General features: G+C 41.5%; 1 protein-coding gene across 3 annotated transcripts in view; it reads right to left on the reverse strand.

The window, feature by feature from the left end:
* Nucleotides 1-404: 404 nt before the first annotated feature.
* LOC121372491 (gamma-tubulin complex component 2-like) overlaps nucleotides 405-18,839 on the reverse strand; it is a 51,366-nt gene continuing 32,931 nt past the window's right edge. For 2 of the 3 annotated variants that reach the window (XM_041498830.1, XM_041498829.1), the window contains exons 26-31: nucleotides 13,755-13,929; nucleotides 11,568-11,711; nucleotides 8,462-8,584; nucleotides 7,399-7,562; nucleotides 6,761-6,858; nucleotides 405-2,575 (exon numbers count right to left, since the gene is read on the reverse strand). In XM_041498830.1, coding sequence (XP_041354764.1) covers nucleotides 2,466-2,575; nucleotides 6,761-6,858; nucleotides 7,399-7,562; nucleotides 8,462-8,584; nucleotides 11,568-11,711; nucleotides 13,755-13,929 — 814 coding nt within the window. In that variant the 3' untranslated portion in view covers nucleotides 405-2,465. The remainder of the gene's footprint in view (nucleotides 2,576-6,760; nucleotides 6,859-7,398; nucleotides 7,563-8,461; nucleotides 8,585-11,567; nucleotides 11,712-13,754; nucleotides 13,930-18,839) is intronic. The other variant, XM_041498831.1, reaches the window with a different exon arrangement.

Raw genomic sequence — 18,839 nt, forward strand, 5'->3', positions numbered from 1 at the left:
CCTGGTTGTCATAAAGACACATAGCTGGACACTTTTTGAAAAATGTATGTTATCAGTATAGGTAGTACTAAACCAAATAACTTCCGGCTGGGTCAAAGCTCGAGGTGCACCGAACTTTTGATAGAGAAGTGAACACCACAAGTCCTGTGATTGGTTATAAATGTGAGTGTGTTGGTTGTAAAAAAATAATAGTTTCAACTGGGTAAAAAAAATGTGCAATTTTATTTCATCTAGTACCAATGTGTCAAGTAGCCTTGTGCTTGAAACATGTATGGGGTACCTGTAAAAAAAAGTACTCGAATTTTGTGCGAAACTAGGGTAGTCATAGACGCTACTCGTTATCTCAGAAACGAGCAGCTTGACCCCCATTTTTTTCTGATTCACTTTAAATGTAAGGGGTGGTAGTATTTATATCCGTGGCGTTTATGTCGGTTGATACATTGCAGGTAGGAGTTTTAGCCACATGTTACTATTGTCGTCTATGGGATTTGATTTGGTAGTATACACCCTACAAGCATGTAAATAACGTGGATAATTATTACAACCAGGAAGATACAGGGACACATTCACAAAGCCAGTGTTTCTTAGACGCAGGTGTTTAAGCATTGTAAGTGTATGTAGTTACAAGCATGTAAATAACGTGGATAATTACTACAACCAGGAAGATACAGGGACACATTCACAAAGCCAGTGTTTCTTAGACGCAGGTGTTTAAGCATTGTAAGTGTATGTAGTTACAAGCATGTAAATAACGTGGATAATTACTACAACCAGGAAGATACAGGGACACATTCACAAAGCCAGTGTTTCTTAGACGCAGGTGTTTAAGCATTGTAAGTGTATGTAGTTACAAGCATGTAAATAACGTGGATAATTACTACAACCAGGAAGATACAGGGACACATTCACAAAGCCAGTGTTTCTTAGACGCAGGTGTTTAAGCATTGTAAGTGTATGTAGTTACAAGCATGTAAATAACGTGGATAATTACTACAACCAGGAAGATACAGGGACACATTCACAAAGCCAGTGTTTCTTAGACGCAGGTGTTTAAGCATTGTAAGTGTATGTAGTTACAAGCATGTAAATAACGTGGATAATTACTACAACCAGGAAGATACAGGGACACATTCACAAAGCCAGTGTTTCTTAGACGCAGGTGTTTAAGCATTGTAAGTGTATGTAGTTACAAGCATGTAAATAACGTGGATAATTACTACAACCAGGAAGATACAGGGACACATTCACAAAGCCAGTGTTTCTTAGACGCAGGTGTTTAAGCATTGTAAGTGTATGTAGTTACAAGCATGTAAATAACGTGGATAATTACTACAACCAGGAAGATACAGGGACACATTCACAAAGCCAGTGTTTCTTAGACGCAGGTGTTTAAGCATTGTAAGTGTATGTAGTTACAACTACATACAAGCATGTAAATTCAGCCCCCATGGTTTAATAGTAATAAATTAATAATGTATGTACAGTAACTTGTGCAGTATCTGTTTACTTCATTCTGAGAAAACAGTTAAAGGACAAATGGGTTAAATTTGTGTATATGCTTTCTAACAGTTTGTTATGATCAAACCTGTTAAAATAATGTCTTCTGTTGGCGCATCATCGATGGAAGAAAGGAAGGATAGGATAGGATGGATGGAAGGGATGATGGACCGAAGGATGAATGGATGGATGGATGGATGGAAGAATGGATGAATGGAGTGGATAGATAGATATACAAATTTACAGACAAAATAATTTTAAATTACAAGCAAAGTTACATTCATTTTAACATTTGGAAGACTGCACAGCAACCACTGTTCTGTTATTTTACATCTTTGCTAACACAAGACTGCTTCCGCTAAGGCTTACTTAAACGACAAGCTCGCATCTCTGTAAAGACAGAATCCAAAGAAAATTCTCATCATATTCATACACCCATGAACTACTGATAAATGCTCATTTTTTAGTCACTTTCAACAGAAACATTTGTAAAGTCTTTGCATTAAGTCAATAAGAAAATTAAGTCGGTTTTGTTCAGTTTCATTATTACATTCATCAGTGGGAAAACACCTAAATTGACCCAGACACTCATGTAAAGTCGAATAATGTATGATTTAAATTCATTCATCTTCCTATGTTCAGGGAACGTTGACATTTCTCGCCCATCTGGGCATTTTCTGCTTCATAAACAGATCACACAACTTGACATATCCCTGTTAATGTCTAGGAGATTATTGTGACCTGCTGGCTTTATACAATAGATGTCACTCTCACATATCCCCCTTAATGTCTAGGAGATTATTGTGCCCTGCTAGCTTTATACAATAGATGTCACTCTCACATATCCCCCTTAATGTCTAGATTATTGTGACCTGCTGGCTTTATACAATAGATGTCACTCTCACATATCCCCCTTAATGTCTAGGAGATTATTGTGACCTGCTGGCTTTATACAATAGATGTCACTCTCACATATCCCCCTTAAAACCTGGCAGATTCTTGTGAACTCCTGGCACATACCGGGCTGTGTTGGGCTGCTGACTTGTGAAAGACGTTGGAACTGATCCCAAATGTGAACCTGTCAACAGAACAGAAACACAATGCTTCTTTAATGATAAAGGATCAAAATGACAAAGGAAAAACAGAAAAATCAGAAAACATTGCAAGGTCTATTCCTATTTGTTACTGACCCACCTAGAGCATGATATAGTTACTGACCAGCCTCATAACCCCTCCCCCCACCACCTAGAGCACTACAGAGGTACTGACCAGAGTCCCTAACCCAGAGCATGATATAGTTACTGACCAGCCTCATAACCCCTCCCCCACCACCTAGAGCACTAGAGAGGTACTGACCAGAGTCCCTAACCCAGAGCATTATATAGTTACTGACCAGCCTATACCCCCTCCCCCCACCACCTAGAGCACTACAGAGGTACTGACCAGAGTCGCTAACCCAGAGCATTATATAGTTACTGACCAGCCTCATAACCCCCTCCCCCTATCACCTAGAGCACTACAGAGGTACTGACCAGAGTCCCTAACCCAGAGCATTATATAGTTACTGACCAGCCTCATACCCCCTCCCCCCCCCCACCACCTATAGCATTACAGAGGTACTGACCAGAGTCGCTAACCCAGAGCATTATATAGTTACTGACCAGTCTCATACCCTCCCCCCACCACCTAGAGCACTACAGAGGTACTGACCAGAGTCCCTAACCCAGAGCATTATATAGTTACTGACCAGCCTATACCCCCTCCCCCCACCACCTAGAGCACTACAGAGGTACTGACCAGAGTCGCTAACCCAGAGCATTATATAGTTACTGACCAGCCTCATAACCCCCTCCCCCTACCACCTAGAGCACTACAGAGGTACTGATCAGAGTCCCTAACCCAGAGCATTATATAGTTACTGACCAGCCTCATACCCCCCCCCCCCCCCCACCACCTAGAGCATTACAGAGGTACTGACCAGAGTCCCTAACCCAGAGCATTATATAGTTACTGACCAGTCTCATACCCTCCCCCCACCACCTAGAGCACTACAGAGGTACTGACCAGAGTCCCTAACCCAGAGCATTATATAGTTACTGACCAGCCTCATACCCTCCCCCCACCACCTACAGCACTACAGAGGTACTGACCAGTGTCCCTAACCCAGAGCATTATATAGTTACTGACCAGCTTTATACCCCCTCCCCCCACCACCTAGAGCATTACAGAAGTACTGACCAATGTCCAACACCCAGAGCATTATATAGTTATTGACCAGCCTCATACCCCCTCCCCCGACCACCTAGAGAATTACAGAGGTACTGACCAGTATCCCTAACCCAGAGCATTATATAGTTACTGACCAGTCTCATACCCTCCCCCCACCACCTAGAGCATTACAGAGGTACTGACCAGTGTCCCTAACCCAGAGCATTATATAGTTACTGACCAGCATCATACCCACTCCCCCCACCACCTAGAGCATTACAGAGGTACTGACCAGTGTCCCTAACCCAGAGCATTATATAGTTACTGACCAGTCTCATACCCCCCTCCCCCCACCACCTAGAGCATTACAGAGGTACTGACCAGTGTCCCTAACCCAGAGCATTATATAGTTACTGACCAGCCTCATACCCCCTCCCTCCACCACCTGGAGCACTACAGAGGTACTGACCAGTGTCCCTAACCCAGAGCATTATATAGTTACTGACCAGCCTCCTACCCCCTTCCCCCCCCCCCACCACCTAGAGCATTACAGAGGTACTGACCAGTGTCCCTCACCCAGAGCATTATATAGTTACTGACCAGTCTCCTACCCCCTCCCCCACCACCTAGAGCATTGCAGAGGTACTGACCAGTGTCCCTAACCCAGAGCATTATATAGTTACTGACCAGTCTCATACCCCCTCCCCCACCACCTAGAGCATTACAGAGGTACTGACCAGTGTCCCTAACCCAGAGCATTATATAGTTACTGACCAGTCTCATACCCCCTCCCCCCACCACCTAGAGCATTACAGAGGTACTGACCAGTGTCCCTAACCCAGAGCATTATATAGTTACTGACCAGTCTCATACCCTCCCCCCACCACCTAGAGCATTACATAGGTACTGACCAATGTCCCTAACCCAGAGCATTATATAGTTACTGACCAGTCTCATACCCCCTCCCCCCACCACCTAGAGCATTACAGAGGTACTGACCAGTGTCCCTAACCCAGAGCATTATATAGTTACTGACCAGTCTCATACCCTCCCCCCACCACCTAGAGCATTACAGAGGTACTGACCAGTGTCCCTAACCCAGAGCATTATATAGTTACTGACCAGTCTCATACCCTCCCCCCACCACCTAGAGCATTAGGTACAGAGTACAGAGGTACACCTAGAGCATTACAGAGATACTGACCAGTGTCCCTAACCCAGAGCATTATATAGTTACTGACCAGTCTCCTACCCCCTCCCCCACCACCTAGAGCATTGCAGAGGTACTGATCAGTGTCCCTAACCCAGAGCATTATATAGTTACTGACCAGTCTCATACCCCCTCCCCCCACCACCTAGAGCATTACAGAGGTACTGACCAGTGTCCCTAACCCAGAGCATTATATAGTTACTGACCAGTCTCATACCCTCCCCCCACCACCTAGAGCATTAGGTACAGAGTACAGAGGTACACCTAGAGCATTACAGAGATACTGACCAGTGTCCCTAACCCAGAGCATTATATAGTTACTGACCAGTCTCCTACCCCCTCCCCCACCACCTAGAGCATTGCAGAGGTACTGATCAGTGTCCCTAACCCAGAGCATTATATAGTTACTGACCAGTCTCATACCCCCTCCCCCCACCACCTAGAGCATTACAGAGGTACTGACCAGTGTCCCTAACCCAGAGCATTATATAGTTACTGACCAGTCTCCTACCCCCTACCCCACCACCTAGAGCATTGCAGAGGTACTGACCAGTGTCCCTAACCCAGAGCATTATATAGTTACTGACCAGTCTCATACCCCCTCCCCCCACCACCTAGAGCATTACAGAGGTACTGACCAGTGTCCCTAACCCAGAGCATTATATAGTTACTGACCAGTCTCATACCCTCCCCCCACCACCTAGAGCATTAGGTACAGAGTACAGAGGTACACCTAGAGCATTACAGAGGTACTGACCAGTGTCCCTAACCCAGAGCATTATATAGTTACTGACCAGTCTCATACCCCCTCCCCCACCACCTAGAGCATTACATAGGTACTGACCAATGTCCCACACCCAAAGCATTATATAGTTACTGACCAGTCTCCTACCCCTCCCCCCATACCTAGAGCATTACATAGGTACTGACCAATGTCCCACACCCAAAGCATTATATAGTTACTGACCAGCCTCATACCCCCTCCCCCCACCACCTAGAGAATTACAGAGGTACTGACCAGTGTCCCTAACCCAGAGCATTATATAGTTACTGACCAGTCTCATACCCCCTCCCCCCACCACCTAGAGCATTACAGAGGTACTGACCAGTGTCCCTAACCCAGAGCATTATATAGTTACTGACCAGCCTCATACCCCCTCCCCACACCACCTGGAGCACTACAGAGGTACTGACCCGTGTCCCTAACCCAGAGCATTATATAGTTACTGATCAGCTTCATACCCCCTCCTCCCACCACCTAGAGCACTACAGAGGTACTGACCAGTGTCCCTAACCCAGAGCATTATATAGTTACTGACCAGCCTCATACCCCCTCCCCCTACCACCTAGAGCACTACAGAGGTACTGACCAGTGTCCCTCACCTAGAGCATTATATAATTACTGACCAGCCTCCTACCCCCTCCCCCCACCACCTAGAGCATTACAGAGGTACTGACCAGTGTCCCTAACCCAGAGCATTATATAATTACTGACCAGCCTCATACCCCCTCCCCCCCCACCACCAGCACTAGAGGTACTGACCAGTGTCCCTCACCTAGAGCATTATATAGTTACTGACCAGCCTTCTACCCCCTCCCCCCACCACGTATAGCATTACAGAGGTACTGACCAGTGTCCCTAACCCAGAGCATTATATAATTACTGACCAGTCTCCTACCCCCTCTCCCCACCACCTAGAGCATTACAGAGGTACTGACCAGTGTCCCACACCCAAAGCATTATGTAGTTACTGGCTAGGCATGTCCTACCTATAGCATGACATAGTGACTAGCCTGCCCACCTCGATCACTACATACCGACCGGCCTCTTGCAATGCCACTCACCTGACCGTGAACTCTGAGAGGACAACGATGAGTCCAGCATGGCCCTCTCAGCTGACATGGCCTCCAGCTTCTCCGTGTAAAATCCATTAAAATCCAGTCTGAAACACAAACGCAGTGTTCATTTAATCAACAGTGACTATGTGCCAAACCCGTGGTAGCAGTGATGACTTCCATCACATGCCACTTAACTGATATATCAAAGAATATGATATCTGCTGTTGTACGTATTAAAAAATGAATGTAAGAGAGCTTTTGCTGCCAATCACATAATGTACTGTACTGTGTACTGTATTGTACTGTGTAGTGTTCTGTACTGTGTAGTGTACTGTGCTGTACTGTGTAGTGTTCTGTACTGTGTAGTGTACTGTAGTGTACACTACTGTACTGTACAGTGTAGTGTACTGTAGTGTACACTACTGTACTGTACAGTGTACTGTGTGATATACTGTACTGTGTAGTGTAGTGTAGTGTACTGTACTGTACTGTACTGTGTAGTGTACTGTACACTGTACTGTACTGTGTTTAAACTAAGAAATGTGAGTCCATTCACAGTAATCGTTCCTACGACCCATTGCACCTCAGTACATACCACAGCCTTTGATGTACTAGTCACGGATACATCAGAAATGGTGACCCACCTGTACAAGATACTGAACAGTTTGTGTTCGTAGTTCTTGCTGTTGAAGTCCATAATCTTGTCAAAGAGCTCGAGGAACAAGCGTGAGAAGTTGGTGTCGAAGTTGATGATGGTTCTCTCGAAGTTCTCGCTGCCCACCAGCTGATCCACGTGTTCTGATACAACCTGCAAGCGATCGATGAAATCAGTTTAAAAACACTAGAACATTAAACACACTGATATCCATCTTTAGGCACATGTACAGGTCTTTCTAGATATTAATATTAAGCAAGGACATGTAGAATCTGTTTGATAGAAGACAAAGGAAGAAGGGAGGAGCAGTGGAATTTAAAAAAAAAACATTTTTAAGAAACAAAGCCACACTCATCACCAAATATTAACTGGAAAGGAAAACAAAGCCACGTTCATCACCAAATATTAACTGGAAAGGAAAATAAAGCCACACTCATCACCAAATATTAACTGGAAAGGAAAACAAAGCCACGTTCATCACCAAATATTAACTGGAAAGGAAAATAAAGCCACGTTCATCACCAAATATTAACTGGAAAGGGAAACAAAGCCACACTCATCACCAAATATTAACTGGTAAGGAAAGTAGTTTGAACAAAAACTCTGCCATGGTGATTGGGTGTGTAACATGTACTAATTTTAACACTTGATCATGAAAGACGGCATAAACCTGCTGCCACCACATAATTTACGTCCTATCGACAAGTGGCAGAGCATCTTTTTATATGCACTTTTCCATAGCTAGTGGATATACCAGTCATTGGGTATTTGTTGGGATGGGGAAAAACCGTAATCCATTGACAGCAATCAATCCTGCAACCAGGGAATATTTTGTTTTCAAAATTTTAATTATCAACAGCTGTTAATTCATTGAACATTGATTATCAACTACTATTTACCGATTACGATTGTGTGGTGATCTCTGAAACTTGCACAGTGAATTATGACACGATACTGAACAAAATGTTCCCTGCCTACGATGCACTACACATCAGGCAAGAGCTCTACCACTGAGCTACCTCCCAGCTCCAGTGACTAGTCTGTTATTTTACCTTGGTTGTTGCTTTCTTCTTTTCACTGTCTTCCTTCTTGTCGCGAGCCGACAGCCCGGCCTGTAGAGAACTCTGAGTGAGTCGATCAACCTGCTGCTCCACCGACGTGCTCTCACTTAAACGCTGCAAACACACAGTACAACACATAACATGTGGCATCAAACACAGTACAACACATAACATGTGGCATCAACCTGCTGCTCCACCGACGTGCTCTCACTTAAATGCTGCAAACACACAGTACAACACATAACATGTGGCATCAAACACAGTACAACACATAACATGTGGCATCAACCTGCTGCTCCACCGACGTGCTCTCACTTAAACGCTGCAAACACACAGTACAACACATAACATGTGGCATCAAACACAGTACAACACATAACATGTGGCATCAACCTGCTGCTCCACCGACGTGCTCTCACTTAAACGCTGCAAACACACAGTACAACACATAACATGTGGCATCAAACACAGTACAACACATAACATGTGGCATCAACCTGCTGCTCCACCGACATGCTCTCACTTAAACGCTGCAAACACACAGTACAACACATAACATGTGGCATCAAACACAGTACAACACATAACATGTGGCATCAACCTGCTGCTCCACCGACGTGCTCTCACTTAAACGCTGCAAACACACAGTACAACACATAACATGTGGCATCAAACACACAGTACAACACATGTGGGATCAACCTGCTGCTCCACCGACGTGCTCACTTAAACGCTGCAAACACACAGTACAACACATAACATGTGGCATCAAACACACAGTACAACACATAACATGTGGCATCAAACACACAGTACAACACATAACATGTGGCATCAAACACAGTACAACACATAACACGTGGCATCAACCTGCTGCTCCACCGACGTGCTCTCACTTAAACACAGCAAACACACAGTACAACACATAACATGTGGCATCAACCTGCTGCTCCACCAACGTGCTCTCACTTAAACGCTGCAAACACACAGTACAACACATAACATGTGGCATCAACCTTCTGCTCCACCGACGTGCTCTCACTTAAACGCTGCAAACACACAGTACAACACATAACATGTGGCATCAACCTGCTGCTCCACCGACGTGCTCTCACTTAAACGCTGCAAACACACAGTACAACACATAACATGTGGCATCAACCTGCTGCTCCACCGACGTGCTCTCACTTAAACGCTGCAAACACACAGTACAACACATAACATGTGGCATCAACCTGCTGCTCCACCGACGTGCTCTCACTTAAACGCTGCAAACACACAGTACAACACATAACATGTGGGATCAAACACACAGTACAACACATAACATGTGGCATCAAACACACAGTACAACACATAACATGTGGCATCAACCTGCTGCTCCACCGACGTGCTCTCACTTAAACGCTGCAAACACACAGTACAACACATAACATGTGGCATCAAACACACAGTACAACACATAACATGTGGGATCAAACACACAGTACAACACATAACATGTGGCATCAACCTGCTGCTCCACCGACGTGCTCTCACTTAAACGCTGCAAACACACAGTACAACACATAACATGTGGGATCAAACACACAGTACAACAAATAACATGTGAGATCAAACACAGTACAATAAATAACATGTGAGATCAAACACAGTACAACACATAACATGCAAGATAAAACACATAGTACAATAAATAACATGTGAGATCAAACACAGTACAACAAATAACAGGTGAGATCAAACACACAGTACAACAAATAACATGTGAGATCAACCACACAGTACAACACATAACATGTGAAATCAAACACACAGTACAACAAAACACACAGTACACAGAGCCCTCAAAAGTACCCGGTCTCCGGCGGCAAATCGCCGCCTGAAACAGCTTTTGCCGCCGCCTACTTTTCCTTGATGGTAAAAAAAAAAGTGCTTTCTCTTCTTTAATTTCTTCGATTTTTCAAATGTTTCTAGGGGAGGGCCCCCAGACCCCCCGCTTTGCCCCCTGCTATCATCACTGTTGTAGCCTGCTACTTCTTAAACTATTGAGGGCGCTGAGTACAACAAATAACATGTGAGATCAAACATACAGTACAACAAATAACATGTGAGATCAAACACATAGTACAATAAATAAAATGTGAGATCAAACACACAGTACAACAAATAACATGTGAGATCAGACACAAGTACAACAAATAACATGTGACATCAAATACATGGTACAACAAATAACATGTGAGATCAAACACAGTACAACAAATAACATGTGAGATCAAACACACAGTACAATAAATAACATGTGAGATCAAACAACAGTACAGTAAATAACATGCGAGATCAAACACACAGTACATCAACAAATAACATGTGAAATCAAACACACAGTACAATAAATAATATGTAAGATCAAACACAGTACAATAATTAACATGTGAGATTAAACACAGTACAACAACAAATAACATGTGAAATCAAACACAGTAAAACAAATAACATGTGAGATCAAACATACAGTACAACAAATAACATGTGAGATTAAACACAAAGTATAACAAATAATGTGAGATCAAACACATAGTACAATAAATAACATGTGAGATCAAACGCATAGTACAATAAATAACATGTAAGATCAAACACACAGTACCATAAATAACATGTGAGATTTCTAAACCAAATATTTTTTTAATTGCACACACAAAAAACAAAACAATTGTTATTTCCAAAACACTTTTACTTTTCTTCTTATGTCAAACCAAACCAAAATTATTTACCAAAAAGATTTTTATAGGAGGATGGGACGGACTATAGTAAAGACTCTTATGATCTGTTTTGTTTTTATGTACCTTCAAATTATTTTCAAGCAGAAAGCCTGATACAGAATGATATTTATTATTTACCTTACTGGTTTAAATCTCACAACTGTGACATACGAAATGATATTTAACCTTACTGGTTTAAATCTTATAACTGTGACATACGAAATGATATTTAACCATACTGGTTTAAATCTTACAACTGTGACATACGAAATGATATTTAACCTTACTGGTTTAAATCATCTGATGATGATGTTGATGGTGATACTCACTATGATGAAGTTGGAGAAGGTGACACACACCATCATCAGTTTGTGGACGATCTTCAGCAGGTCTGGGTTGGTGAGCATGCAGTCTTTGAGGCAGTTGTTGAGGAAGTCTGTGTGGTACGCCAGCACATCGTCCACATTGGAGGCCTGCACAAATGGAAGGGAACTGGTTTACTTAGACCACCGCAGACCTTTCTTGACAATGTTTATTGTCAGGAAGGAAGGACTGCTGTATTTTGTTTCTTTGTTTGTTTAATGACAACACTAGACAACATTGATTATATATTAATTATCGGCTATCAGATGTCAAACATTTGGTAATTTTGACAGTCATCAGAGGAAACCCACTTTATTTTCCAAATGCAGAAAGGGATCTTTTATATGCACTTTCCCACAGACAGGAAAGCACATACAACAGCCTTTGACCAGTTGCTGTTCACTGGTTGGAAAGAGAAAAAACCCAATCAGTTGAATGGATCTACCGAGGTGGTTCGATCCTGCGACCCAAGCACCTCAAGCCAGCACACAACTGACTGAGCTAAATCCCACCCCATGTTGTATTTAACCACGGACTCAACCGACTGAGCTAAATCCCACCCCGTTGTATTTAACCACGGACTCAACCGACTGAGCTAAATCCCACCCCATGTTGTATTTAACCATGGACTCAACCGACTGAGCTAAATCCCACCCCATGTTGTATTTAACCACGGACTCAACCGACTGAGCTAAATCCCACCCTGTTGTATTTAACCATGGACTCAACCGACTGAGCTAAATCCCACCCCCTGTTGTATTTAACCACGGACTCAACCGACTGAGCTAAATCCCACCCCATGTTGTATTTAACCACGGACACAACCGACTGAGCTAAATCCCACCCCTGTTGTATTTAACCATGGACTCAACCGACTGAGCTAAATCCCACCCCATGTTGTATTTAACCACGGCCTCAACCGACTGAGCTAAATCCCACCCCATGTTGTATTTAACCACGGACTCAACCGACTGAGCTAAATCCCACCCCATGTTGTATTTAACCACGGACTCAACCGACTGAGCTAAATCCCACCCCATGTTGTATTTAACCACAGACTCAACCGACTGAGCTAAATCCCACCCTGTTGTATTTAACCATGGACTCAACCGACTGAGCTAAATCCCACCCCTGTTGTATTTAACCATGGACTCAACCGACTGATTTAAATCCCACCCCTGTTGTATTTAACCATGGACTCAACCGACTGAGCTAAATCCCACCCGTTGTATTTAACCATGGACTCAACCGACTGAGCTAAATCCCACCCCCTGTTGTATTTAACCACGGACTCAACCGACTGAGCTAAATCCCACCCCGTTGTATTTAACCACGGACTCAACCGACTGAGCTAAATCCCACCCCTGTTGTATTTAACCACGGACTCAACCGACTGAGCTAAATCCCACCCCCTGTTGTATTTAACCACGGACTCAACCGACTGAGCTAAATCCCACCCCCTGTTGTATTTAACCACGGACTCAACCGACTGAGCTAAATCCCACCCCGTTGTATTTAACCATGGACTCAACCGACTGAGCTAAATCCCACCCTCTGTTGTATTTAACCACGGACTCAACCGATTGAGCTAAATCCCACCCCCTGTTGTATTTAACCATGGACTCCACACATTTTAATTATGGTTATAAGGCATCAGACATATGGATAAGAACCACACAGATAATGAGAGAAGATACCCGCTGTCGCCACACAATGGGCTGCTCTTTCCGATTAACAGCAATTTGAAATGTGCAGCATCCTACAGACAGAATCGTACATATCATAGCCTTTGATATACCAGTTGCAAAGTACTGGCTGGAACATTAATCTTAGTTGCAAACAATAAAAACTGTATGTTAACTGCAACATGTATCTACACTGGACTGCGATCTACAAGGGTTTTAACTGGTTTTAATAACACCTAACCACATATTAAACAATGGCTATACATGTCAAAGACAGAATGAAACTCATACCTGGTCCAGACAACGAGAGGAGAAAATTGCTGCCACCATTAAATTTTAACGTTGAGCTAAACGCAAAGGTTGACACCATTACCACCGCCGTTGGAAAAGTACTACATATATGTAAACCTCAACCTTTTCACTTCATAAGACAAACTGTACTGTGATATTATCACTGCTATTACTTACAGCATCTATGTTACGCTGGTAGGTCTGCCAGTTTGGTTCGATAACTTCAAACATCATGTAGTACTCAAAGTTCTGAACAAAATTCAGCATCCTCTGTCGCAGTGCGAAGGCCGCAGAATACCAGCGCGATGACTGCAGGGTGTACATCTTGGCAGACTTGTTACCGATCCACACACTAGAAAAACACACACACACAACACTTTAATGACTGCAGTGTGTACATCTTGGCAGACTTGTTACCGATCCATACACTAGAAAAACATACACACACAACACTTTAATGACTGTAGTGTGTACATCTTGGCAGACTTGTTACCGATCCACACACTAGAAAAACACACACACAAAACACTTTAATGACTGCAGTGTGTACATCTTGGCAGACTTGTTACCGATCCACACACTAGAAAAACACACACACAAAACACTTTAATGACTGCAGTGTGTACATCTTGGCAGACTTGTTACCGATCCACACACTAGAAAAACACACACACAAAACACTTTAATGACTGCAGTGTGTACATCTTGGCAGACTTGTTACCGATCCACACACTAGAAAAACACACACACACACAACACTTTAATGACTGCAGTGTGTACATCTTGGCAGACTTGATACCGATCCACACACTAGAAAAACACACACAAAACACTTTAATGACTGTAGTGTGTACATCTTGGCAGACTTGTTACCGATCCACACACTAGAAAAACACACACAAAATACTTTAATGACTGCAGTGTGTACATCTTGACAGACTTGTTACCGATCCACACACTAGAAAAACACACACAAAACACTTTAACGACTGTAGTGTGTACATCTTGACAGACTTGTTACCGATCCACACACTAGAAAAACACACACAAAACACTTTAACGACTGTAGTGTGTACATCTTGACAGACTTGTTACCGATCCACACACTAGAAAAACACACACAAAACACTTTAATGACTGCAGTGTGTACATCTTGGCAGACTTGTTACCGATCCACACACTAGAAAAACACACACAAAACACTTTAATGACTGCAGTGTGTACATCTTGACAGACTTGTTACCGATCCACACACTAGAAACACACACACAAAACACTTTAATGACTGCAGTGTGTACATCTTGACAGACTTGTTACCGATTCACACACTAGAAAAACACACACACAAAACACTTTAATGACTGCAGTGTGTACATCTTGACAGACTTGTTACCGATCCACACACTAGAAAAACACACACACAAAACACTTTAATGACTGTAGTGTGTACATCTTGGCAGACTTGTTACCGATCCACACACTAGAAAAACACACACACACAACACTTTAATGACTGCAGTGTGTACATCTTGGCAGACTTGTTACCGATTCACACACTAGAAAAACATACAGACACAACACTTTAATGACTGCAGTGTGTACATCTTGACAGACTTGATACCGATCCACACACTAGAAAAACACACACACAAAACACTTTAATGACTGTAGTGTGTACATCTTGGCAGACTTGTTACCGATCCACACACTAGAAAAACACACACACAAAACACTTTAATGACTGCAGTGTGTACATCTTGGCAGACTTGTTACCGATCCACACACTAGAAAAACACACACACACAACACTTTAATTTTCCTGTGTCTTGTACTGATTATATACTAAAAGTATTTAACTAAAACAGTTACATGTGTACATCACTATTTAGGGAATAACTACATACTGTATATTGTATTTGGCCATTTGAAGAAGTTAATGCCGGTTTTACTGTCACAAACTGAGTATTATGCTAACAAGGATATTGACAGCTTTTACACTAAAATCAGCATTAGTATTAGTATCTGGTAAAATACAACACGGTTATTCCCACTCAAATTCAGTAAATGCATTTTTTAAATTTTGCTTATGTAAATTTTAAAAAAAGGTTTTTCTGAAAAACATTTTCATATGTAATACAACTGTTGCGTATAATTTATTTTTGAGTTTTATTGTTTTAATAATGACAACATCAACCATTATAGCCAATTTTACTTGTTCTGAACACTTAGTGAAAAATAGTGCTCGATAAATGATTCAACATAGCTGCCATTATTTACTTCACACACACCCTTATAAACAGTAATTGTAGGTACTAAATGTCATGGAACCACATTATTTACTTCATACACACCCTTATAAACATTAATTGTAGGTACTAAATGTCATGGAACCACATTATTTACTTCACACACACCCTTATTATTTACTTCACACACACCCTTATAAACAGTAATTGTAGGTACTAAATGTCATGGAACCACATTATTTACTTCACACACACCCTTATAAACAGTAATTGTAGGTACTAAATGTCATGGAACCACATTATTTACTTCACACACACCCTTATAAACAGTAATTGTAGGTACTAAATGTTATGGAACAACAAATTTTACTTTTTAAAATGTTGAAAAATGAAAGAAATATACATTATCCTGTAATTAATCAGAATGTACTTATTGGAAAACAAGCACACTAACCATATACACTCTCCTAACTGTTGGTGTGTGATTTCACAATGCTTTAATTAATTCACATGACTACAGTATCTTAACATTTTGACAAATGGACAGGTATGTTAATGATATCTTAGTATTTTTTTGTTGTACAACTGTTTGATGTTTAACACAAGGGTACTGTGATATTTGATCTAGGGAGTGACAGATTAATTAAACCAACTCCACCACATAGGCTACCTCTCAAAGAGCAGCTTGTGGTCTTCCACGCATTCTCCTACACACATGGGGCCACGATCTAGCTCACACAGGACATCTCTCATCTCATATGCTGGGCACGTAACATCGAACCTCCTCGGCAGTCCTAACCAGTATCTCATAATTGGTTTTATCAAATGATGTGGTATGTGCTGTTCTGTCTGTTGGAAAGTGCATACAAAGATCTCTTGCTTCTTATAGAAAAATGTAGGTTTTCTCTGAAGACTACGTCAGAATTACCAAATGTTTGACATCCAATAGCCGATGATTAATTAATCAATGTGCTCTAGTGGTGTCGCTAAACAAAACAAAACAGAACTTTTTTTACAGACAGGACAGAATATACCATGGTCTTTGGTCTTGAAGCATTTTAGATGTGGAAATTAACAATGGGTCCATCAACGACAGGGCTCAAAATGTCGCTAGCTATACTAGTCTTTGGCCAATTTTTACAATAATTGGCTAATTAAATTGTGAACAAACGGTTACATAATCTATCTGTCACCTCAAATATATATTGCCAAATGTTTAACTATGATCTCGCAAAGGTTAACAAGAATTTTTTTTAATAAAAAAACCCAGATTAATGACATGTGCTTATTTTCTTCAATGTGATTATTACTGAATGGCATGAGCTGTCTTTAGTCTCTTATAGACTGGATGCTCCCTATGCATGCAGTAAGACACTGTTGGATTTGTTGCATCTGCGGCTTCAAACAAATGTTGTTTCAACTACTTCTAGCCAGACTACCTGCACACACTGCATCCAGTCCATATGAGCCTTCAGGCATTTAACAAGAAGCTGAAATCAACAACACCAACAACATGGCTCAATATAATAAACACTAATTACGAAATTGGTGTGGGTGAAAAACAACATCCTCCACTAACATCCCCCCTCTGCCCACAATTAATGGTTTTCACTTACACAGCCATATGCATTAGAGGAGGGGTGGGCTGGTGGTGATGGCAGGGGGCACTGGCCTCCAGCTCCGAAGTTAATGCAGAAAACATTTTGTTCAATATCGTATTGTAATTCGTTACGCAAGTTTCAGAGATCAATACACAATTTTAAAACATTAAATGTTTTATTGACAAGAAATTATGCTAATCAAGAGTTTGAAAACAAAATGTTCCCTGCAATGCATTGTCCCCCACCGACAATTAAAAAACAAATTAATATATAAGCCCTCCTCAACCCATTTCTAATCCAGTTGTATATAATAATTAGCTTAAAAAGATACATTTTCATATTGATACATTGTATATAAATATTTTGTTTTTTCAAAGGGCGGGATTTAACTCAGTCAGTTGAGCGCTCACTTGAGGTTCTTGCGTCGCAGGATCGAATCACCTCAGTGGAATGAATGAATGAATGAATGAATGTTTAACGACACCCCAGCACGAAAAATACATCGGCTATTGGGTGTCAAACTATGGTAATGCAAATAAATAAAGTGATGATCAACATCAATATAAAAATTCAAGACTTAAACAAAAACAGTGTAAAGAACTGTACAAAAACACAAATATCACAGAATTTTACGGATACTGAATTTTACTCAAAACTTCAATTTTGTGCTGTATTGGCCATTCTCAAAGAGAATGTTACACCCCTGCACCACGGTGAGGTTACAGCACACGCAGGGGCACCTCAGTGGATCCGTTCAACTGATTGAATTTTTTTGTTCCAACCAGTGCACCACAACTGGTCAAAGGTCGTGGTATTTGTTTTCCTGTCTGTGGGAAAAAGCATATAAAAGATCCCTTGCTGCATTAAGAAAATGTAGCGAGTTTCCTCTATTGACCACGAGTCAGAATTACCAGATGTTTGACATCCAACTGCCGATGATTAATATATCAATGTTCTCTAGTGGTGTAGTTAAACAAAACAAATTTTAGTTTACTGTTTTTTCAAGGATCAAATTTATTTTGACTAATGAAAATCATAGTTCCAAAGCTCGTTTTTTGGGCTAATGCTATTTTTGGTCCAGGGTTGGTCCTGTAAGGAGCACAGATCCCATGACAAATGACACATGAGGTGAGCACTCTGTCACTGAGCTACAATACCCCACACAATAATTATTAGTATCTTTCGTAGCATGTCAGAGTAAATTCAATAATGTTTAAAACAGAAGTTCCATCAGATTAATTTGGAATGACCCTAAAACCAAATATTGAAATTCTAACAACAAAATAACAAGTAATTGTAATTCTACAAACAGCTTCTAAAAAAGAGGTGAGTCTTATTAAAAGCTAGCATCTAGTTTATATTATTTTTGTATTGTTAATACAGAAAATAATCTCAGTTGAAATCTTCATATCTCA

This window comes from Gigantopelta aegis, chromosome 4 (assembly GCF_016097555.1).
Source record: "Gigantopelta aegis isolate Gae_Host chromosome 4, Gae_host_genome, whole genome shotgun sequence".
NCBI lineage: Eukaryota > Metazoa > Mollusca > Gastropoda > Neomphalida > Peltospiridae > Gigantopelta > Gigantopelta aegis.